At 18.9% G+C, this 25,677-nt stretch overlaps 7 protein-coding genes across 7 annotated transcripts; 4 read left to right on the top strand and 3 right to left on the bottom strand.

The window, feature by feature from the left end:
- Positions 1-1,058: 1,058 nt before the first annotated feature.
- On the top strand, positions 1,059-2,657 carry CAF40 (cell differentiation protein, putative; the record flags this gene model as incomplete). Its single annotated transcript, XM_028677181.1, has 1 exon — positions 1,059-2,657. The coding sequence occupies one exon, from the start codon at positions 1,059-1,061 to the stop codon at positions 2,655-2,657; it is 1,599 nt and encodes a 532-aa protein (XP_028533596.1).
- A 1,094-nt stretch (positions 2,658-3,751) lies between these two features.
- Positions 3,752-5,227, bottom strand: NPL4 (nuclear protein localization protein 4, putative; the record flags this gene model as incomplete). The annotated part of the gene is made up of 1 exon (XM_028677180.1): positions 3,752-5,227. The coding sequence occupies one exon, from the start codon at positions 5,225-5,227 to the stop codon at positions 3,752-3,754; it is 1,476 nt and encodes a 491-aa protein (XP_028533595.1).
- A 3,756-nt stretch (positions 5,228-8,983) lies between these two features.
- Positions 8,984-13,033, top strand: PRELSG_1024700 (conserved Plasmodium protein, unknown function; the record flags this gene model as incomplete). Its single annotated transcript, XM_028677179.1, has 1 exon — positions 8,984-13,033. One exon carries the CDS (start codon positions 8,984-8,986, stop codon positions 13,031-13,033), a length of 4,050 nt encoding a protein of 1,349 aa, XP_028533594.1.
- A 1,177-nt stretch (positions 13,034-14,210) lies between these two features.
- Positions 14,211-14,805, top strand: PRELSG_1024600 (conserved Plasmodium protein, unknown function; the record flags this gene model as incomplete). Its single annotated transcript, XM_028677177.1, has 3 exons — positions 14,211-14,257; positions 14,340-14,498; positions 14,664-14,805. The coding sequence occupies 3 exons, from the start codon at positions 14,211-14,213 to the stop codon at positions 14,803-14,805; spliced, it is 348 nt and encodes a 115-aa protein (XP_028533593.1).
- A 165-nt stretch (positions 14,806-14,970) lies between these two features.
- P38 (6-cysteine protein) lies at positions 14,971-16,026 on the bottom strand (the record flags this gene model as incomplete). The annotated part of the gene is made up of 1 exon (XM_028677176.1): positions 14,971-16,026. One exon carries the CDS (start codon positions 16,024-16,026, stop codon positions 14,971-14,973), a length of 1,056 nt encoding a protein of 351 aa, XP_028533592.1.
- Positions 16,027-17,959: 1,933 nt separating this feature from the next.
- Positions 17,960-22,435, top strand: SET9 (SET domain protein, putative; the record flags this gene model as incomplete). The annotated part of the gene is made up of 1 exon (XM_028677175.1): positions 17,960-22,435. One exon carries the CDS (start codon positions 17,960-17,962, stop codon positions 22,433-22,435), a length of 4,476 nt encoding a protein of 1,491 aa, XP_028533591.1.
- Positions 22,436-23,183: 748 nt separating this feature from the next.
- PRELSG_1024300 (longevity-assurance (LAG1) protein, putative) lies at positions 23,184-25,034 on the bottom strand (the record flags this gene model as incomplete). Its single annotated transcript, XM_028677174.1, has 4 exons — positions 23,184-23,511; positions 23,649-23,886; positions 23,991-24,160; positions 24,712-25,034. The coding sequence occupies 4 exons, from the start codon at positions 25,032-25,034 to the stop codon at positions 23,184-23,186; spliced, it is 1,059 nt and encodes a 352-aa protein (XP_028533590.1).
- Between the last annotated feature and the right edge of the window lie 643 nt (positions 25,035-25,677).

Here is a 25,677-nt window from a genome sequence, read left to right as displayed (position 1 = left end):
CTCTAAAATTTATATAAAATTCGTCAAAAAAAAAAAAAAAAAAAAAAAAGGCTAAATATGTATATATTTCAAATAATAATGAGCATATACATAAAAATAATTTTAAAATAATTCAAGACACCGTTATTATTAATTCGATTAAATCAAATTATAAAAAAAACAATAAAACAAATAAATAAAATTTTAACTTTCATATAAATTTATCTATTAATTTTTATTTACTTAACATATATATATATATATAAATAAACATAATTTTTTATTTATTTCTCTATAAGCAACATAAACGCATGAAATTTTTAATAAAAAAAAAAAAAGATTTAAAAAAGAAATAAAATATTTTGTAAAAAGAATAAAAATATAGAAGAAAATAAAATATATTAATACTAAGTTCAATTAAAGTAAAGAAAATATATGAAAATAAAATAAAAAAAAGAAAAGAAGGGGAAAAAAAAAATTAAAAAAAATAGAATATAATTTTTTTTTTTTTTTGTTAATACAATTATTTTAAACAAAACAAAAAGGAAAAAAATTGTGAAATTGTTTATAAAATTAAATTTTAAAAGAAAAAAATTTTAATTAACAAAAATTATACATACTGAGTATAGCATAAGATATATATATATATATATGAAAAAAACAGAAAACATTTATATTAAAAAAATATATATCCTATATTAAAAAAGAAAGAAAGCAACAAAAGATACATACATAAGCAGAAATGCAATAAAGATAAAAATTGAATGTGAAATATGTATTAAAAAAAAAAATAATAATAAAATAAATAAATTAATAAAATTAAAGTTAATTCTACTATTAAAATATATATATTTAAAGGGAAGAATATAATTTTTTTTTTTTCTGATGAAGAAGATACACATAAAATAATTTTTTATGGATAAAAATAAATTAGCAAAAGATAACTTTATTATATAAAAAAAAATTGTTGGAAAAGTATAAAATATATATATTGTTTATTCCATATTTTTTATAAAATTTTTTTTATTTTTTTATTTTTATTTTTTATTCTTGTTTTCATAAAATTTAACACTTGAAATATGATGAATAGCAATGGATTAATTAATGGGCATAAAATGAATACTGTGAATAATAGAAATAGTATATATCACCATCATAATACAAATCAAAATGGTTTAAGCACAAATGGTATGAATCAAAGTAATTTAAGTCAGAATAATTTTAATCAAAACAATTTTAGCCAAAGTAATATTAGTCAAAATAATTTCAATCAAAATAATATAAATCATAATATGGTAGGATATACTAACATGAATCACAACATTGTACAAAATAATTTAAATCATAATATGAATAATATGAATATGAATAATATGAATATAAATAATATGAATATGAATAATATAAATATAAATAGTGTAAAAAATATGAATAATATGAATTTAAATAATGTAAATATTAATAATAATATTTCAAATGATCATAATAATATACCAAATAATAATCATTCCAATAATTTATCTAGTGTTCGTATTGGCTCAAATGAAGATGATGAAAAAAAAAAAGTGTACCAGTTAGTGTTTGATTTATGTTTTTCGGAAAAAAGAGAAAATGCTCTACTTGAATTATCAAGAAAAAGAGAAACATATCAAGATATCGCCCCTGTTTTATGGAATTCATTTGGTACAATAACAACATTATTACAGGAAATTGTTTCTATTTATCCACAGCTATCTCCTCCTTTATTAACCACATCTTCATCAAATAGAGTATGCAATTCTTTAGCTTTATTACAATGTGTTGCATCTCATCCAGAAACAAAGCAGCATTTCTTAAATGCCCATATTCCTTTATTTTTATATCCATTTTTGAATGCAGAATCAAAAAACAGACCATTTGAATATTTGCGTCTAACATCATTAGGTGTTATAGGTGCATTAGTTAAAGTAGACAACCCAGATGTTATAAATTTTTTGTTACAAACAGAGATTATTCCATTATGTTTACGAATAATGGAAACTGGAAGTGAGTTATCTAAAACTGTTGCTACTTTTATTGTTCAAAAAATTCTTATAGATGAATTAGGGTTAAATTATATATGTGCTACACCTGAGAGATTTTATGCTGTATCTGCTGTTTTGTCTAATATGGTAAATTCATTAGTAGAAAATCCCTCATCAAGATTACTTAAGCATATTGTCCGTTGTTATTTAAGATTATCAGAAAATCCTCGTGCATTGGAAGCTTTAAAATATTGCCTGCCAGAACCATTAAAACACGTTAATAAAGCTTTTATTCCATGTTTAAAAGAAGATCCCTATACAAAAAAATGGTTATTACAATTACTATATAATATTAATAATGAAGAAGAAAGTATTTCTGTTCCTAATAATGTGAATAACCAAAATATGAATTTAAACATAATCAACAATAATTTATCTCAAAATAATTACAACAATTTAAACATGAATATAAATATGAATGATAACAATAATAATAGTAATAATAATAATAATTCTTTTAAAGAGAAAATAAATAGCAATAATTCAAATTCTAATAACAATAATGTTAATAACAAAGTTGTTAATAATAATAATAATAAGCATTCATCAAATATTTCAAATAATCTTAATTTAAATAATAATTTAATGAATATTCATGATAATAATAACCAATAAGACATTTTATAATACATATAAAACTAAAATGTTTTTATTTTTATTTATTGTTATTTTATGGGAAATTTATTCGTTTTGTTGTTATATATATATATAATGCTTATATGCTCATTTTTTTTTTTTTTTTTAATTTTTTTCGTTTAACATTGTTATTTTATAATTTTTTTTTTTTTTTTCCTATTTCTCTCCTTTTTTATAGTATATATAAAATGAGTAAATAAAGAACATAAAAATTATATATAATTTTTTTTTTTTATTTTACTTTTTTATTATTAATTTTAATTTTCTTATTTCCATTTATTAATAAAAAGGTATTCTTTTTTTTTTTATAAAAATTAAATAACCATGCATTTGATTCATTTTTTTTTTTCTTTTTTTGTATTTATATGTATTTAAATATAAATAATTTGAACTATTTATTATGAAATGTGTTGTTTATTAATCATTTTTGAAGTAAAATTTTTTTTTATTTATTCTTTAGAATGTTCTGTTTATTATTCATTTTTGAAGTAAAAATGTTGAACTTTAGTAACAATATATACATATATTTGTTATATTGATTTTATTTTAAAAAATTATATTAAATATATAAGTTAATAATAAGATGAGATAAGATAAGATAAGATCTTAATTTAGGGGAAATCCACTTAATAAAAAAAAAAATTTTAAATAACTAATTCATATACATACATATATTTGCTCTCATTTCCTTTCTCGATAAATGCATTTAAAGTAAATGTAAAAATAATGAAATTGTTAAAATTTATTATTTTTTATCCATAAGACGTAGATTCGTAAAAAAATTTTTTTTTTTTTTTATATTCTAATAATTTTAAAAAAAGGAAAAAGGAAATATAATATATAAATATATATATTATAATTAGACAATTACACGAATGGTTTAAAATTTAAAAGTAAAAAAAAAAAAAATAAGTATATAAATTATATATATAAAACATATAATAATATATATGTATGTTTATATATATTTAGATATATGGTTCTAACAAATTAAACACAATACATAATAAAATATATATATAGTACTAATATAAGTTTTTTTTTTTTTTAAAATTCAAACTATTTCATTTATGTCAAATTTTGATAGAAGTGAGAACTTCTTCCATTATGGGATCAATTTCTTTTTTATTTAGAGTTGCATCACATAAAGCAAGTGCTGTCTCTATATCCAATACTTTTGAAACAAACAAAATTAAATGGAAATCAGAACATTTGAAGTTTCCATTATTTCCTCTATCTAATTTTTTACTACGAAAATATTCTTTCACATCATTAGCTGTCTGTAAGTTAACTCTATTTTCTCTAGGGAAATGAAAATTTTTAAAAATAGATCTAACAACTTTAGGTGCAGATTCATTTACACGAACAATGAACCAGTCCGTGTCAAATTTATTTGTTTCTTTACCACTTTCTAAAATTTGTGGTAATAATTCATTTTTATTAGGATTTCTTAAATGTATATGAGAAGAATCAATTTGATTTTCTTCAATCAAATTGTCTCTTATTAGAGCCATTCCCAAATCGGAAATCATAAATGCATTTGTGACAGGTTCATTGTTTAGTAAAGGATCAGGTGATATAGTGCATGTGATAAAATTAGATACACTATAGTTAGTATAATGTGTATTTTTTTTCATACTGGCTAATTGCAACTTAGCTATCTGCACTACTTCATTTGATGTTAAATATTCTTTTCTAGGTAAATGAGTAAAAATCCATCCTATTCTTTCTAAACCTAGTCTTTCAGCAATTAAATCAGCAGATTCTAAAAAATCATCAGGTAAAAATTTAACTTGATTATTTTCATTTATTTGAGGTGGTTCATATATGCACTCACATACTGCTCTTATCCCTAAATTATAATGAGGATCTTCTTTATAATACCCATACATCCATCCACCTCTTTGTTTTATCATATTATTATTATAACACCAATAATGAACAAAGTCCTTAATTTCTTCTACATTCATTAATTCTAAATGATCAACATGCCTATACTCCTGATGTTTTAACGTTATACTTAATGGAATTTTTATAAATTTTCCTTTTGTTAAATAAATTGATTTATAAGTTAGATTTAATGGTAAATCAGTTGTATTATATCCCCTTAATTTTAAAAAATAATCAAATGATTTAAAATTAGACTTTGATCCATTTTTCTCATCTGATTTATCATCTTTATCTTTTCCTATACTAACTATTTCTTTTCTTGTTTCTTCTTTCTTTCTCATTTCACTATAATCAAAGTTATCTTTTTCCTTATTTGACGTACTACCTCCATTTTTATTATTATTACTTTTTTTATTTGGCTTTATTTCACTTTTTAACAATATCATACTCCCATTTTGTATACTGTATTCTGATAAAGTAGCAAAATCATTATTTAATAGAGTATTTGGTTTTTCATCTAAATACAACTGCTGTTTTTCAGATGGTACATTTAAAATTTCTTCTATTTTCTTTTTTAAATCAATTAATTTTTTATTTTTATCTATTTCTAAGCGATACAATCCAATTTCACACTTTAACCTTACAATTATTTCAGTCATTGTTTTTTTACTTCAATTCTTAAAAAAAAAACTTAAAATTCTAATATAATCCATATGTACTGTAATGCTATAACATAAAAATATTATTTTATAAAAAAATTGGAAAAATCGTAATAAATTAATATATGTGCTTATACATTCAAAACAAACTTTTTGCAATTTTAATGCTAAAATTTAAGATATATTTATGGAGATTTTAATGAATAATCTTTATAATTCTATTTTTTTTTTTTTTTTTCTTAAAGTTTTTAAGATATTTTCAAAAAAATAATATTAAATTATTTAATTTTTTAATTCTAATACCATAACATCAAATTGACATTATATGTATAAAAAAAAAAATAAAATAAAATGAAAAAAAAAAATTCCATATATGCATATAAATAATATTTTTTGATTTTTTTCACTTCTATTTTACAAGTTTTTTTTTTTAGTCATGGCATTCTATGTTTTTTGCATAAATATACACCTTCAATTTAAAAGTTTTTTTTAAATTTTATTATTTTTATTTATTTTATAATTCTTTTATTATGATATTCTCTTATTTTAGTTTTTTCTTTTTAGAATAGTAGTATAGTTAAAAGAGTGCTAATTCTTATATTCAAAGAAAATGAAAAAAAAATAATAAAATTAATGTGGAGAATTGCGAAAATTTTATATGGAATATTATTTTTACTTCATAAAATTTTTTTTTTCCTTTGTAAGAAAAATAATGAACCAAGAATAATTCACAAATATATATATTTTTTCCAAATATTTTTTATATATTTCTTCATTATTTTTGTATTATTTATACTATTTATATACGTTATGTATCTTCCCTCATATATAATAGCATATATATATTTATGATTCTTCCATCTTATATATATGTATGATAAACAATTACTATAATAGGATACTTTTTAAAGACAACTTATATTACATGTTAAAATACATATGCAATTAATTCCTTGAAAATATTTCTATAATTTCAAAGGAAATATAAAAATTAATCCATAATGAATAAATATAAATATTTTAAGTATGAATATTTTCAAAATTAAGATATTACTTCATTTAGTTTTTTTTTTTTTTTTTTGTCCATATATTATTACTTTTATGATTTAATAAGATTTTTGATAATATGATTTAAAGATTGATTCAATAGTAAAAAAATGAAAAGCACTTTTTTATAATAATTTTTTAGATATTATTTCATTTAAATAATTGAAATTTAAAGGAAGAAAACTACTATTACTTTTGAAATGGAATAATGATGCACACTTAGCATATTAAATACACATACTCTCCCTAGAAATATTTATAAATTACATTTACAACTATTAATATTATTTATGTAAAGAATTTTTTTTTTTTTACTTTTTATTTTCCCTTTTTATCTATCCAATTTTAATTTTTTGTAATTTTATTAATATATTTTTTTTTATTCTTAAAATGAAAACAAATTTCATTAATATATATATATTATACGTAAAATAGATAAAAAACAAGCTATGTAACAATTTTAAAATAAAAAATTATCTAAAACCCATTATATTAAAATAGAAAAAAGGAGAAGTAATATATATTTTTAAAAAAATTTACTATTTTTCATTCAATTAGAAGAATTTTTTTTTATCAAAAAAAAAAAAAAAAAACTATAGAAGATTAAAATTTATTTATAAAAAAATTATGCAAAGGAATACAAGAAAATATATATATATATATACATAATAAATTATATTAAATAAAATATAATAAATAACATAAAAAAAAAATGTAAAATATAATAAAATTTAAGAATATAGAGATAATAGTGAATAATCTTATAAAATTTATAGATAATAAAAAAAAATAAAAAAACAATGGATAACAATTAAAATGACAACAAAAGGTTCATTTCTATTTATATTAACGAATATATTTTTTTCTATTTGTTCATAAGTATATATATACACACATATATTTATTGCTTTAATTTTCCTTCTCTTTTTTGTTTTTAACTATATGAACAAATTTCTCATTAATAAATATACATGAAGGGGAAAAAAAAAGTGTGTGATTTAATTTTTGATAAAATCAATTTAACATATATATTTAAATATTTTAAAAAAATATATATTTTATTTTATTTTTCTTTTCAAGCTTCAAAATTTATAAAATTTTTAGTAAGAGAATAATCTTACAACTTAATATTTTAGTTTACACACATTTCTTTTTGTGTTATTATGTAATAGTGTAAAAAGCTGAAAAAAAAAAAAAAATAAAGGAATCATATACATTTAAACTTAAATATATATAATTATATTAAAAGATAGAAAGAAAAAAAGTTTACACATGTACTTATTTTATTTTGTTCTTAATATTATCTTTTTTAATTACAAAATTTTTCTTTGCTTTCTAGTTTAAAATATATATATCTTAATTATAAAATTTTTATTTGTATTTTGGTTTTCATATATCATTGTCACTGACAACAATAAGAAAACCTTTAATTTTTAATTTTTTTTTTTTTTTTACCTTTTCTGTAGTTGAATAAAACAGTAATTTTCATTTTGTTTTGTAACGAATCGTACTAGTATGTGATGTTTCTTTTTAAGCTTTATCGTTATTATTTATAAAAAAAAATTAATATATATATATATATATAAAATTTTTTTTTGTTATTTGTTTATAATTTTTAAGTAATTTTTCTCTCTATATATATTATTATAAATATGCGAATGTGAAACAAAAAGGAATTAATTAAAATTTTAATAAAATTTGAGTACAGATTTAATATTTTTAAGATTTTTTATAGTTTTACAAATCTTTTTTTTTTTTTTTTTTTAAATCAATAAATTTGCAAAACAATAAAAAACAAAAATAATTTTTTTTAATAATTTAAATTTTAAAATGTGCAATGTGAAATATGATATCAGTAAAAATTTATCACTATAAAAAATACATCTTCATATAAAGATACCAATAGAGGTAATTTATCTTTTTTAATATATATATATTTATATATTCAATAAAAAAAAAATAAAAAAAATAAATAAGCAGTTTAATAAATTTGAACTTTTTCATGTGTTTCTTTATTTTTAATTTGTTTATCATTATATTTAAATCATTAAAATAGTAGTGTTATGACGAATTGTGTTAGTTTTATAAATCCACTTAATCCATTTTATTATTAATTATACTTAATTAAAAAAATAGAAAAGAAAAAAAAAGTAAAAAATGTTCCTACATATATATATATATATATATATATAAGAGGAAGATTTTTTTATTCTTGTTTTTAATAATGAATCATTTTAGCTATCAATAATTTTTTTCTAGAAGAGTATAATATTTTTTATATATTAAGTTTTTTATTTTTTTTATAATTTTGAAACAGTAGATATTTATAATTTATATAAATAATATACTCTTTTTTTTTCTTGAATATTTTATTTACAAAAATTAAATTTTGAATATATACTTAAAAATTACCTTTTTTATTTTTAATTGTTTTTTATATAAATAATTTCTTTATTATTTCACATATATTGTTCTCTTTTTTTCCTTTTTATCTTAATTTTTTGTTGACTTTTATATGTTGATTTGAATTTTTTTTTTCTTGCTCAAATTAATACTAGATAAATAAAACAAAAATTCTATAATAATAAATATTTACGAGACAGTTATAATAATAAACAAGAAAAATATCAATAAATATAATTGCATATATATATATAATTAATAAAATTATTATTTTATAGATAAGTAGCAATTAATATTTTTAATTCAATGATAAAGAAAAAAGACAAAGATAGAAATGCTTTTGAATGCATTGAAATGGATGAAATAAAAAAAATACATGAAAAAGAATTTGAAGATAATTCAGAAAATTATAAATTAAGTTTTAATGATTTAAGTCAATATTCTCCAAGTCCCGTAAGTAAACAATCTCTTTTAGATGAAAACAAAATAATTGATAATAAGTTATTTGAAAGTATGAGCAATGCAAATGATAATTTAAAAAATGATGAAATAAATTGGTTTGATGATAATGAAATAGATGATGAAAAATATAATATATTAAGCACAGAAGAAAAACTCTCTAATTTATTAATAGGAGAAAATTCTCCAACTTTATGGTGTAGCAATAATGCTAATGTAGTATATAAAAATATTAGTAATTGTATTAATAATTCAAATGATAAAAATTTACTAAATGAGTCCAACTCAAATTATAAACATATATTAAATAATAATGATAATATAAATGATAATAACATAATAAATGAAAATAATTCAGGTGATAATAATATAATAGATGAAAATAATTCAAGTGATAATAATATAATAAATGAAAATAATTCAAGTGATAATAATATAATAAATGAAAATAATTTAAGTGATAATAATATAATAAATGAAAATAATTCAAGTGATAATAATATAATAAATGAAAATAATTCAAGTGATAATAATATAATAAATGAAAATAATTCAAGTGATAATAATATAATTAATGAAAATAATTCAAGTGATAATAATATAATTAATGAAAATAATTCAGGTGATAATAATAAAATAAATGTAAATAATCCAAATGATAATAATAAAATAAATATAAATATTTTAAATGATGATAATATAGTAAATAAAAATGTTTTTAGTGATAATGATATAATAATTAAAAATAAATTAATCTATAATAACTCATTAAATGTAGATAATATTAAAGGTGAAAATCACAATGATGACAATGAAAATTTAAAAAACAAAGAAAAAGATTACGATGAAAAAAAAATTCATAATGAAGAAAAGGAAAAAGAAAATGAAAGTGAGGAAGAAAAAAAAAAGAAAACAGAAATGAAAGAAAATAAATTTAATAACAAAATTGATGTCTATTTTGATAAAAATTATGATACGAAAAAAAAAGTATTTAATAAAAGTAAATTATCACAGGAAAATTTTTATATTCTTCCCAATGACCAAAGTACTTCCTGTAAAAATAATAATTCTTTAACAAAAAGTTTATCGGAAATAAATGATAAAAATACGGAAAAATTATATAATGAATCTAAATTAAATTATTATTTTGACTACAAAAGAGAAAAGGAAAATCTTAATAAAATTATGAAAGAGAAAAAAATATATAGTAATTCTAAAGATGAAGAAAATCTTTCTTTTGAAAAAAGAGAAACACCATTAAAAAAAGGTTGTGGAGAAAGTAAGTGTAGTAACACTAATTTAGAACAACTAGAAGAAAATGAAATGCAAGAAGAAGAAAAATTATATAAAAATATGAAAGAATTAAAAACATATCCTAACTTAACAAATATGGGAATAAATTATAAGAATGAATCTTCATCTAAAAATGAAATACATAAAAATTATAATGAATTAAATAATAGCAATAATTATTATCCAAAAAAAAAAGATTCTAGTAATTCCATTTCTCATGATAATAAAAAAACAAAATTAAGTTCAGAAGAATTTTATTTTAATAATAAAATGAAAAGAGATTACAGTTCATCAGACAAAGAAGTGCATAATGAAACAACTATAAGCAATATGAAAAACATTATAAGCAAGATAGAAGAATCAGTTGAAAAAAAAAAAATTAAAAAACAGTTGATAGATGATTACGAAAATATATTTAATAGGGAAGAAAAGAGTTTAAGTGAAAGTAAAAATGAAGAGGAAGAGGAAGAGCATGCTAGTGCTCCAATGAATAATTTTATTACTTTATCTTCTAAAATGAATCATATAGAAAAACACAAATTAAAAAGGCCAATTCTCTATAATTCTTTTAAAAAATATAACACTTATAATTATGTATATAAACATATTTCTTCATTAAGTAATAATAATAATTTGGAATTTTTTTTAAAAAAAAAAGTGTATAGTAGTAATAATTTATATAACATAAAAATTCCCATAAGAAAATGTTTAAGAACCTTTAAAAATTTTAATCGAATGATTGTTAAAAATAAAAAATATTTTTTATCTGAAAAAAAAAGTAGAGAAAAAAATTCATTTGATATGTATAATAAGGACTGTTATATTGATAATTCAAGTAAGGAAATATATGAAAAGGAAGAAAAAAATACACATAAAACTAATAAAAATATATCGAATAAAGTAAATGCAGATATATTATTTGAAATGAATAAGGAAAGTTTTAATCAAATAAATAGAAAAAAAATTTATAGAAATTACAAACATGCCTCAGGAGAATATGAATTTAATGATAAAAGTGAAAATTTTTATGATAATCTTGATGTAATGAGTAATAACAAAGAGAAGTTTTATCATAGGACTTCAGATATATCTAAAACAAAAGTTAAAGAACTAGAGAAAAATAGTATATTTGATTCCAGGGATAGAATAAGGGATTATTTAATTAGTAAAAGAAACTTTACAAAAGAAAATAATAGTATTAGTAATAATAATAATATAAATAATAATAATATTGATAATGATTTATTAAATAGCATAAATGAGGATAAAACATATGATTTCAGTAAATATAAGCAGATGCATATGAATAAGAATGATATAAAAGGCATAAGCGAATGTATGATAGGAAAAAAAGAAAAAGATACAAGTAGAATATTAAATTGTGAGCAGGAAAATAATGAAATGAAAAAAGACAAAAATGAAGAAGAAAGAAAGGAAGAAAAAGAAACAGAAGAAAAAAAAGAAATAATAATAAAAGATGCAGATTACAACAAGGGAAATGAAGAATTTACAAATAAAGAACAAACTGGAGTGACATTTAAAAGAGAGAAAAGCAGCAATGAAATAGGTACAGTGAAAAATGAAGAAACTGAAAAAAATAAAAATAATAGTATTAAGGAAAAAGAAAATAATAATGAAAATGAAGAAAAAAATAAAGAAGGCGATGCTACTCCACTTGTAAATAAAGTAAAAAGAAGAATAATAGATTGTAAAAATGATAAATTAAAGTGGGGAACCACTCAAGTAATTATTGATATTGATGATACAATAAGATCAAGTGGTGGATATAAGTTTTTTAATTATGCATTGGGTGGAGTTGATGCACAATATCAAAGAGGAGAAACCTATCCAGGATCTTTTCAATTTATTTTTGAATTAGCTATGAATAAATTATCGGCAGAATCTAAGCCACTTTTATTATCTGTTTTAACAGCTAGAATTCCTCAAGTTCCTATAACCGAAGATTCATATTTAAATAAAAAGTTTAATGAAGTAGCTGAAAGGAGAGGAATCAAAAACTGGGGTATCGACTGTGAAAATAAAACATTATATTCGACCTTAAAAGAATGGGTATGGAATGAAACGAGAGGAGAAAAAAAATTTTTTAATTTTAAACAGTTGCATAAATATGTAATTCAACAAAATTCTGTTGTGAGATATATTTGGATTGGTGATACAGGAGATATGGATAAGCAAGCAGGTGAAATGATGATAAAAACGTTTCCTCAAAGAATTAGAGCGGTTTTTTTACACCATGTAAAGGGAAAGGATGATAATACTTTATTACCAAGTGATTACTTTATTAAATCAGTCCCTGTTTTTTTTTTTCGAACATATATTGGTGCGGCAACTAAAGCTCATGCATATAATTTAATTGATAAAAAGGGATTAACAAGAGTTTTAGTTCAAGCCGTTTTAGACTTAGAAAAAAGTAAAGTTCCTGCAGATTCATCTAAATGGGAAGACTTAATAAAGGATATTATTTTAAGTAATGCTGTGGATGAATTAGACAAATATAATGCTGAAACAGTTAATAGAACAAAAAAGATTATAGCTCAAAAAATGAAAGAAATTTCAGAGAGAAAACTACAATTTATCAGTTAAAAAAATGTACATATATATATATATGTATATTTAATTTTTTTTTGTTTTTATTTATTATTTTTTTTTATTTTTCTTTAAAAAGGTTATTAACTCTTAATACTATAAAATTTCTTTTAAAAAAAATAAAATAAAATAATAATCTAAAATAATTGTATAATATTTTCCTTAATAAAATATTTTTTGATTAAAGATATCTTAAAAAATTAAAATCATTTATCATTTGTATATATATATTTATCAAATACATGTCTAATTACTTCAAATATTATTTAAAATATAAAAACATATTTTTAATATTTTATATTATATTCTAAATTACAAAAGTATATATGCCTAAGTAAATAAAAAAGAGGAAAATTTATATAAATTGTAAAAATTCCTTCTGTTCATATTGCATTTGCTAATAATATCACTCTTTTTTTTATTCTTTATTTTTTTTTTTTTTTACATTATTATCCCTTATTTTACTTTGGTATATTTTATTCAGCATTATTTCATTTCATTTAAATTTTACTATAATTTTTTTTTTTTTTTTTGTTGTATAATTTTTTATTAAATTCAAATAATATAATTTTTTTGTTAGATTGTTTTTAAAATATGTTGTTAATTTTCTTTCTTTCTCATCACTAGTGATTTTTATTGTAATTTTTTTCCTCTTTGGTAACCATATAACTTATTTTTAAAAAATATAATGTAGCATATGATTTTTACGCATTTATCATATTTGATGATTTATTTATTCTTACTTTTTTTTTTTTTTCTTTATAGAAAAAGCTATAAATAAAATATATACACATACGTATAATCCCTTTAAATAATTTTAAAAGAATAGATTCTTTTATAGGGGCTTCATTTTTTTATATTTATTTTATTTTTTTTTTTTTTCTATATTGCTAAATGAAAATTTTAAATGAAGTTTAAATAGATCATTCCTTTTGTTTGAATTTATTAAAAATTTTTTAAGTTATATTCAAATTTTTTTATCGTTGAAAATTTTAATAAGAAAAGAATTTTATAATATTTTAATTTTATCAAATAATTAAAGAAAAGAAAATTGTAAATTCGATCTTTTAATTGATGAATTATTTTCCTAATAAAACAAAAACCTTATAACATACGATATGCTTGGTATGTATATTTTATTATTGGTTAAAAAAAGTATATAAAAAAAAAAACGATGGAGTATGTTTCAAAATCAGATAATGCATATATTTTAATAAAAATGTAAGAAAATAAGTGAAATATATTTGTTTTTAATTTATTTTATTTTAATATTATTTATTATTTTTTTTTTTTTTTTTTATAGTTGTAATTTATTAGATTTTAATGCTGTAAATCGTGTAAAAACAGCTATTAAGAATATTATTTTAGAATTATTTGGTTTATCAATGTTGTTAAAAGCTAAATATAATATATTGAAGATACTAGATGATAACACCTTTTTTATTTTACAAACAGACATAAGGTAATAATTATAAAAATATAATATTTATATAAAAGAAAAAAATATAAAAAGAAAGTAAAAGAAAAAAACAATAATAAAAAAAGAAATATTTATGTAACTTATTTCATCACTTTATTTTCTAATATATTTTCTTTTCTTTTCTTTTTTTAATTATAACATTATTAGGTTTTTGAGTTTATTTTTATATATTATACAACCAAATAACACAAAAAAATATGAATTTCATTTGAAAGTTCTTAAAATATCTAATTTTTTGTCAAATTTAACATATTTATCAAACCATATTTTTAAAATTGAAAGTCAATAAATTTCACATATTTTTATTTCTTTTTTTTTTTTTTTTTATCAAAAAATTGCTAATTATTTATATATTGAAGTTATGGTGATACAAATATATATAATAAATAAATATAGAAAAAATTAAATATGTGTATTTAAATACATTTCTCTTTTTTCTTTGTAAGAATGTGTATTAAGCAAGTAAAAAAAAATCAAAAGAAAACATGAAAAGTATATATAAAAGAGAAAAAAATACATTGAAAGAAGATGATCTTTCTCTTATGATATCTCTTTTTACATTAACAGTTACAGAAGACTCAACCTTACTACGATGAATTTGTTTATTTAATTCAGGATGACTTTTTATATGATTTAAGTGAACGTTCATCATTAAGTTATCTTTTTTATTATGTGATTCACATATGCAGGTAAAAGAAACCTTTTCTCCTACTTTAGGTATTTGAGCATATTTATATCTATCATCCCCAAATGTAATGATATCATTTTTTAAAAGTGTGCTAATGTTAACTTCTTCAAATTTATTTTCTTCCCATACTCCATTATTAATAAATATTTCTATTTCATTATCATTATCGTTATCAGGATTACCTTTAACTTTATATACTTTATCAAAACAGTTATCAGGTTTGGCTACATAATTTATGGGGCACAGTAAACCAATATAATCACCACCTCTTGGATAAATTTCACATATTTTAGTGTGTTCATAATTTATATTAAAAGTAGTAATAACATATGATTCTCTTACCCCACTGTTAAAATCACATCCAGGTATTTTCCTAACAGGATTATGTATAATATTGACTTTTAATATTTTTTTAACTACTTCATCATTTGATTTCATGTAACAATAACATTCAAATGTCTTATTATGTAAAACTACTGGTGGCAATGTAAATTCCCCTTTATATATATCATCATCTTTTCTTTTCACTATATTATATGAACCTCTAACCACATCTCTTAATTCTTTCACTTTTTTATTTATAACCACATATTCAAAACAAAAATTACCATTATCAATATATTCTCTATCTTCATCCTTACCATCCTTAATGTCTTCGTTTAATTCATACGGACATATATATTCAACAGTATCACCTGGTCTAACAGTTAAAATAACTTTATTTTTTTCTGAAGTTATTTCACCTATATGTCTTTTTGATAAATATAATACAATATTTATGCTTAAAGACAGCAATAATATTATATATTTTTTTTGAATCATACTATAATATTATCAAGTTTAAAAGGGTATTTTTTTTTTTTTTTTATTATATAAAGTTATCACAAATGTTACACTTATGATTAAAACAAAAAAATGTATATTTTAACGAGAGTAAAAACAAAAGTAACATTAAAAAAAAATGTAGACAAAATATAAAATTAATACATTTTTGTTTCTATGACTATAAATATATATATATACTTTTTTCTTTTTTTAAAATTTTTTTGAAAATTTTTAAATGCACATTTTTTGTATTTTTTATAATGCACATATTAATACTGAAAACTTTTAATTTTTTACTTAATTTTATATATAATTTTAAAGATATGATTATTTTTTTTTTTTTTACCTTCATATAAATTTGAAAAAAAAAAAAAACAGATGTTATTTAATATTCTATAGTTATAATCTGAAGAAATTTTATCAATAACACTTCGGTTATAATATTTAGTCTACATAATATTGAAATGTTTTTAAACAAATGAATTTTTAGTGGGTAATAATCTTTTTTCTTATATGTCAATAATTTTTATTTTAAAATAAAGTTACACAAATAAAATCTCATATTTCACGTTGCACTTTTCATCTTATAGACTTTTAATACAAGAGGAAAAAACACAAATTTTTTTTTTCTTTTTTTTTTTTTGCATGTACTTTTACACATTTTTCAATGAAAATATAAATATATATATATATATATATATGATTGTAATGCTAATATATAAATTATATTTATATTTTAAAATGTTGTAACAAGGAAAAAAAAAAAAAATATATTAATTTTAAAACATTAATTTTAAAATCATTATAACAAAGAAGTATATTTTGTTTTAAAGATGTTTTATTTACTTTGCATGCTTCTGATAAATTTCTTTTTTATAAAAAGAAAAAATAATTATTTAACACTGTAAATTATTTCTTAATACAAAATACATATATTCTAATTATTTATTTAATAGTTTATTAAAGTAGATTTATTAAATTGAATTTTTTTGTAATGTAAAAAAGTATTTCAAAAAAAAACAGAAATATCTTCTGTAATAATTTTTTTCTAAATATTATCTAGATTATATTCTCTGTCTTATTTTTTTTTTTTTTTTTACAATGGAGTGAATGGATTTTAAAATTTGTGTAAAATACCTAAGATATTTTTATTTTATTTTATTTTTTTTTTTTTGTTCATTAGCAAAAATCTCTATTAAATAGTTGCCAAAAAATTTCTTTTTTTTTTTTTTTTTTATTAAGAAAACTAATTCAATAATGTACAAAGTAAAATTTAAAGAATTTTTAAATATAAAATAAAAAATTAAATGAAACGAAAAAAAAAAAAATTAAAAAATAATAAAACATATGTTGGCAATTACCTTAAAAATGAATTATGGTAGTAATAATAAAAATATATGAAGATAATGATGATAATAAAAATGTATAATAACAATAAAAATAATACAACTAATCTATAATTTTAGATATTTTAGGATTATAAATATGTTCAGACATTATTTTATTTTTAATAAAAGAATAACTAATAAAAGATATATATATTATCAAATGATCAATTAATTTAACAATGATATTTATTTCACAAAAAAAAAAAAAAAATTTATAATTATTAAATATTTTAATAAAAAATTTTAAATTATAATATTTCTAAATATTAATTATTAATTCTTTTATGACTTGTTTAATTGAAAAAAATAATAGGCTAGATAATACTTTAATGATTAATTATTCTTCAATAAAATTATTGCAATCATCACTACAATATAATTTATAAATATATATATATATATAATTAAATTAGAAAAAAGAAAAATATCAAAATTTTCTACTGTAACTAATTTGATATAAATTTTAACAAAATATATCTATAAACTTTATTTTATTTTTGATAAAAATATATATATTATAAATTTTCTATTATGTAAAAAAAATGTTTGATATAGCATTATTTAAAGATATAGAAAATAAAAGTTTAGAATACAATAGATTTCTTCATTTAGATGAAAGTAAAAAAGTGAATTATAAAGAAAAAGAAGAATTATTAGAATTAGCAAAAGAACTACCTAAATTGTATCAAAGAAATGAAAATGAAGTAATATCAAAATTAATAACTAATTATATTGAAAGATATCCAAAATCAATAGAAGGTTATGAGTGTTTTAGTAAATTCTATTTAAAAATAAAAAATTATAAATCAGCATTAAATTTAATTTATGCAGCATTATATATTGATAAAGAAAATAGAATATTAATCAACTTATTAAAACGATGTGAAGAAAACATTATTTCAAAAGCATGTAAAATACCAATAAAATATAAAAATTGGATATGTTATCCTGAAAGTAGAATATATAAAGAAGAAAAATATAATAACGATAATAATTTAATAAATGAATGTTTATATAGCAAGAATATGCATATTATTAAACATGGTCAATATTATGTGGCCTTAGCTAAAAAAAATTTATTACCAGGAGAAATTATATTTCAAACAAGGCCATTTATATTAACACAACATGTATTATCTGAAAATTTTACATATTCCACATGTTATCATTGTTTAAGAGAAAGGAATATTGCCAATAAAAGCTATTCATGCCCTATTAATCCACATACTTGTCCATATATTTTTTGCAATTGGAGATGTCTAATTAATAATGTAAGAATTCATAAAATAGAATGTAGTATTTTACCAATAATTTCTGCAGCAGCTAAAGAATCAAATTTAATGTATTACACAGTTCTTCATATTTTTCGTTTTTTAATAAAAGCAAAATTAGATAAAGAATATAAAGATAAAGAATACAGTATACTAAATGAAATATTTAGTGTAGAATCATATTACAATTCAGTTAAACAAAGTCAAAAAGAAGCATTTGAGTCATTTAATACTTTAGCAAATAGAATAATATTAGAATTTCCTCCTTCTTTTTATTTACATTTAAAGCAAACAGAACTAGTAAGTCTAATGCTAATTTTATGGCAATATTCTCCTTTTATTAAATATTATTCTCCATCTTCTATTATTCAACAAGCAAATCCAGAAACTACCTTTGGATTAGCTTACTGCCCTTTACTAGCCAAATTACACCACAGTTGTGTGCCTACTTGTAGCTTTTATTATGATGAAAATGGAAATTTAACTATTAGATCTTTATGTAATATACCTGAAGGAGGAAAATTGTGTATAAGTATTTTATCAGATCAATATTTACCTCTTAAAATCAGAAAAAATTTTAGGGGAATGCCTAGAGTTTTTGGTTGTGGTTGTATTAGATGTTCGGATCCAACTGAAAACAATTTGCATTTAAGAAGCATGAAATGCCCAAGATGTATTTTAGGATATATATATCCTATTAAAACAGAAGCATTAATTGAAGCGTTAAAATTATATAGGTTTGACAAACAAAAAGAAAAAAAAAAGAACAAAAATATCCCCTTGAAAAATGGTAAAATTTCAAATGAAGAAACAGATTCATTAAAAGAAATAAAAATGAAAAATGAAAAAGAAAAAGAAATAAAGAACGATAAAAAAAAAAACAAAATTAGTTCAAAAGAGGATACTTTATCATCTTGCAATACTGCAATCTTTAATGAGAAAGAAAAAGATATACTAAAAAAATTAGAAAGGGAAATCGAAAGATGGTTATGTTCTAATTGTGGAAAACTGTCTTTTTCAGGAAACAAAAGATGCATCAAATTAGAAAATAAAGCTTATTTACTTTATAACGAAGCAGAAAAAAATTATATTAATGGAAATATAATACTTGCAAGAAAACAACTTTTACTCTTATACAAAGAATTTTGTTACATATTACATCCAAATCATTATATCATATTTAATACTAATGTTTTATTAGCCGGATTACTAAGACATGAACCTAACAAACAGCTGTTTGATTCTTTAATTTATTTAAGAAAAGCAATAGTAGCAGCAGAAGAAGTTTTGCCTGTTTGTTCACTAGAAAAAATACATTTATATTTACATCTAGCTGACTATACTTATTGTTGTTCTAATTTATATAAAATATACAATAAAGGATCAGGTATTTCACCTACATTTGTCATAGATCCTATGTATACAGCTATTTGGAATTCTTGTGTAATCACAGGTTATAATTCTACACTAACTCTAGTACTAATACAACGCTTAAGAAATTTTGCAGTTTCATTGAATATGTTTACACCTTATAAAGATATTGAATTTCACATAAATAAAAAAGAAGAATTCTGTGATTTTTATTATAAAGTAACCCAAAGAAGGAACGATTCATTTAAGAATATAAAAAAGGTGATTGATGAAAATTATTTTTACCCTATTTATATGGCTTCTCAGTGTTTTGATTTAGATTTCGAAAAAAATAAACACTATGTGAGTATTCTCAAAAGTTTTAGAAAAATTCAATATTTCGGAAATGGATTAACTGCATTATGCTTAGCTGCTAGTTGTGGTAATATAAATTTAGTTAAAGTCTTATTAAAATTAAATTATTCTCTCTTTTTTAAGAATGAATTAAATATGAATGCTCTTTTATATATGGCTAGTTCTTTTTTGCCTGATGAACAAATAAACTATCATTCAAATTATTATTACACTCTTTTAAAAGAAATAGAATTGCAAAATATCAATTTTGAAGATTTTGAAAAGGATTATTATAATTCCCTTAATATTTTTAAGACAAAAAAAACAACATTATTATCAAAAAATGGAGATAATTATATAGATTCTTATAATCAAAAAAATTATATAGAGAAAACCTTTCATTTTGATATAGTATTAGATGAAGAATTTATATACGGTGAAAAAAGTAAAGAATTAGATACTAACCAAGCAACTATTCTAATTATATTCTTAAGGCATTTAGATGAATTACAAATAAAAAAGAAAAAAAAATACAAGATGAAAATGGATATGAAAAAAAGAAATAAATTTTCCAAAAAAAAATTAATTTTTAAAGATAATAGTTACATTGATAGTACTCGTAATCACCTCATGGGAGCCTTAAATAAATCAAATTCGACAAGAGTGTTATCACAAGATAATGAAAATGAGAAAAATAATCATGAAAGCATTAATAAGGATGAAAATTTATATAAATATAAATTTAATGACAATTTACATGGCAATTCATTAGATGGTAATTCAAGACACGTCAATTTAGGTGATATCAACTTAATTAACAAAAATTTAATTAATAATTTAAGTAGTAAAAATTTGAGTAATAGCAATTTAAGTGATATTAATTTAAATGATGATAAGAATTACTACGATTCTGATAAAGATACTTATAATAGTAGCTTTGATTCAAGAAATTCAGAAGATATATTAAATAATAAAATAAATAATTACTATGCTCAAAAATTATTGACCAAATCAGTTTCACATAAATTATTAGGTTTTAATAATTCTTTGCATTATGCATGTGCAAGAGGAAAAAGAGAATTAGTCAAACAATTAATAATAAGTGGATTATCTGTTATGCTATTAAATGATGAAGGTAGTACACCTTTACATATGGCTTCTTTTAATGGGCACAACGAAATAGTTAAAACTTTAATTAAATATAATAGTGATGTTAATTCTATAACTTCTCATGGTGAGACCCCTTTAATGTTAGCTACATATGGCTTACATTACGACGTAATAAAAACTTTGATTGAAAATAATGCAAAAATAATTACAAAAAATAATCATAGTGTTACAATATTACATTGCTTAGTATATGGATTATTAAGAACACACACAATTTATTATAAAAACAAGTCATGTAAAGATGATGTTTCTTCTCTTACGATACAGGGTTTTAGTGAATTAAATTCTTCCAAATATTATACTCAGGGGCCAGCATACTTAAATATAAACTTTCTCACTGAACAAATTCCAATAATAGAACAATTATCCCATGATTTTTTTCTTCTTCCTTTTAAATTATTACATAGAATAAAAAAAGCAATAATTATCTTAAAATATTTAATGTCTCATTGTCCTATATATTTATATGAAGTGAAAAACTCAAATGGATATAATCCATTTGAATTATTAAAAGCAACTTGGAGAAAATTATCTGAAAAAAGAATCGAAATTTTAAGTGTTTCTGATTTAAGAATTTCATCATTTAGTGAAAAACAAAAAAATGTAATATTTCAAGCATGGTCGCTTATAACTTCTCTAATTAATATGATTTTATCAATTTTACAACCAGATAGATCTGTTTTAACTTCTATTTATAAAAAATTCATCCATTTAGACGAAAATATCAAACACTCTTCAAAAGAGTTAGAACAAAATGATAAAAATGATAAAAATGAACAAACAGTAAAAGAAAAATCAAATATTTCGAAAAAAGCGTTTTTATTAAAAAAGTCACTTGCTAAAATAAAACCACCAATTCCAAAACAAAACTAAAAGTATTTTTAAAATTTTTTAGTATTTTTTTTTTAGTTTTTATATTTTTTTATTTCCTTTTTAAAATATTATTTTTGTTTACTCATAATTAATTTTTTAATTACCACTATATGTTATTTTTTTTACTTGATGTTACCCTTTGGTATACTTTTTTTTTTTTGTTTTTTTTTTTTCAAGTAATCACTATATAATTTTAGCTCTTTAAAGAAATAATATAAAAAAATATATATCCATATATTTAAAATATATAACTTTAATTATTATATTTTGAATTATTTTATAAAATTGCATCAAATCTTACATAATTTTAAAGAGACAATATACATATTTTGATATTTAAAAAAATAAAAATATTTATCTATTTTTATTTAAATTTTTTAATTTAAAAAGTATGAAAATGAATCGTAAACCTTTTATTATTTATCTCTCTCGAAATAATCATATAAAAACCTATTTATATGTCTATTTTGTCTAAAAAAAAAAAAAAAACATGCCTATGAACCTTTTTATATTTTATTATTTTTTTCTCTTTTTCTTTTCTAAAAAAAGTATATTAAAATTCATTATTTTATTTTTAATTTCCTATAAATATTAAATTAAAAAAAAAAGGAAGTTTTTTAATAATTTTTTTTTAAATATATTTTTTTGTTACTATTAAAAAAAAAAAAAATTTTAAGTTGATAAACAAAAAAAAAAATTTCTCTCCTCAATAATTTTTTTTATTTTCTTTTTATAACATATTGTTATTTTATTTTATTTTTTTCTCTTTTTCTTCTATTTCTGTAACTCTTGTTAAAATATCCTCTGTTTGCCCACTTGTAACAAAATGAATAAACATTTTTGCCATTAAAACAAACCAATAAGCGTTCATTAATAAAATTACTAGTAATAAAAAAATCAACCAAATACGTGTTTCTACTTTAAGTGATGAACTAAAAATTCCAAAATTTCTATGAATAGCCAAAATGCACCTTTTGGCGAAAATATATAATCTTAAAACTCCCCAACTTGTAAATAAAATACAAAAAGAAATAACAGTAATAAATTTATATCTTGTGTCAACAAAAACACGACAACTAAAAAAAAAAAAAATTATGAATATTAAATATATATGTATAAAAGTTTAATTTATTATTATTGTTTTATATATTTTTATTCATATGTTTATTTAAATTCAAATTATTATTGTTAATTTTTTTTTTTTTCTTTTTACGCTGAAGAAAAAATTTCACATATATCATGGCATAACATAATAATAGCTCCAACTCTTATAAAATTTTGACTATAAGAAAAATATACTAATATAATAGCACATAAATGTTGCAAACAGTTTTCATAAAAATCTGGTAGTCTTTCTGAAATCAGTGTAGAATAAACAGAAGTCAGTAAGTAACCACCATTTAAAAAATAGTATAAATGAATTAAATTTGATGTTTTTTGATTAGGATAATCTAATAAAAAGAGAAAATATATAAAATAAAATAATATTTATTTTAAAAAGGAAAAGAGAAATGAAAGAAATATGTTAAGAATTATTTTTTTTTTTAATTCATACCTACAAAATAATCACTTAATTTCCCTTTTCCTCCTAATTCTGAAGGAAAATATGTCTGATTTCTTAAAATAACAAAACCAAATGCACTAATTAAAGAAAAATAAAATAAATTAAAAAACATAATATTAAATCTCTGTATTTTTATTTTTCTTATTCTTTGGCTCCATTTTCTAAAATTAAAATAAAAAAAAAAAAAATTTAGTATGTTATATTTCCTAATGAATATATTTGCATACATCTTTTCATATATTTAATTTTTTTTTTATATTTTTATTAAAGGCAACTATAATTTTTTTTATATTAATTTTTTATATAAATTTTATTTAAATATTTTTTTTTTTAACATGTATGTATATATATATATATATATATTTGGCATTTATTTATACTCTTATTATATTTATATATTAAAAGTATCCTTATATTCTACTAATATTTTTTATATATTTTTTAAAAATCTTCATATATATTTAATATAAAATTTTTTTTAACTTGTATATTACTTTAATATTTACATAATATATATATATTTTAACATTTTATATTTATGAGTTTATAAAAAATTAAATATTCCCTTTCTTTTTTATTTATTCAAGACATAAACATTTCGTTTCTTACTCTAAATATATTATTGCAGATTTAATATATATATATATATATATATTCATAAAATTTTAAAATATATTTCATGTTAAATTACATAAGAATAAAATAAATTTACTTTTGTGGTATTAGTTTTTCTCCAATTGGTTGTGACAATTTATTTAAAATAAATTTTACAATAAAAGTGAAACATCCACTAATTCCAAAAAAAATAAAATAAGAAGGTTTAGGTATAATATACTTTTCATTATAGAAAGTTAACAATTCATCTTTAATATGATTAAAATTAAAATTTTGTAATTTTTTTAACGTTCTTTTAATTAACAATATAAATGATTCATTTTTTAATACATCCTTTATTTCTTTTAATGGCCATAATTGTTGAATAGTAAAAATTATAACTACTAATAATAATATTTTAAAAACTGTATCAAGTTTCATTCTAAAAATAAATCATGTGATTAATTATATAAAAAGAATAAAACAATAAATAAATTATATTAAAACGGCATTAATTCTTGTGTATACTCTTTTTTCCTTGAAAAATTTGACAAAAAAAAATTATTCAAAAAATATTCTTATAATTCTATCTCTTTTATTGTGCACATTTACAGAAAAAAACTTACCCTAATATTTATATGCTTTTTTTTTGTTTCAGTTATTTTTCTTTAAATAACTAAATATCCTTTTAGTTAACTAATAACAACAAAGAACAAACTTTGAATTAATATATAAAAGTTAATTCGTTTGAATTAAAAAAAAAAAAAAAATTAGTAATTATTAACAATGACAAAAATAAAAATGCTAAAAAAATTAAAACTACTATCTAAAATATAAATAACATTTATATAAATATATATATATATATATTTATGTATATATATATATATGTGCATATCTATATATATTTATATATACAAATATAAATATATAAAGGAATTTTATTCATATGAAAAAACTAAAAAAAAATAAAAACATATTCTAGTAAATATATATGTACAATAAAGTATAAAAATATTCAAATTCTTTTCCTGAAAAAAATGTCAAATAAAAAGAAAGGAAAAGGGATATAAGATAAAAAAAA

Source organism: Plasmodium relictum (assembly GCF_900005765.1).
Source record: "Plasmodium relictum strain SGS1 genome assembly, chromosome: 10".
NCBI lineage: Eukaryota > Apicomplexa > Aconoidasida > Haemosporida > Plasmodiidae > Plasmodium > Plasmodium relictum.
The sequence above is the reverse complement of the archived record's forward strand: the minus strand, read 5'-3'. Positions and strand labels throughout refer to the sequence as shown.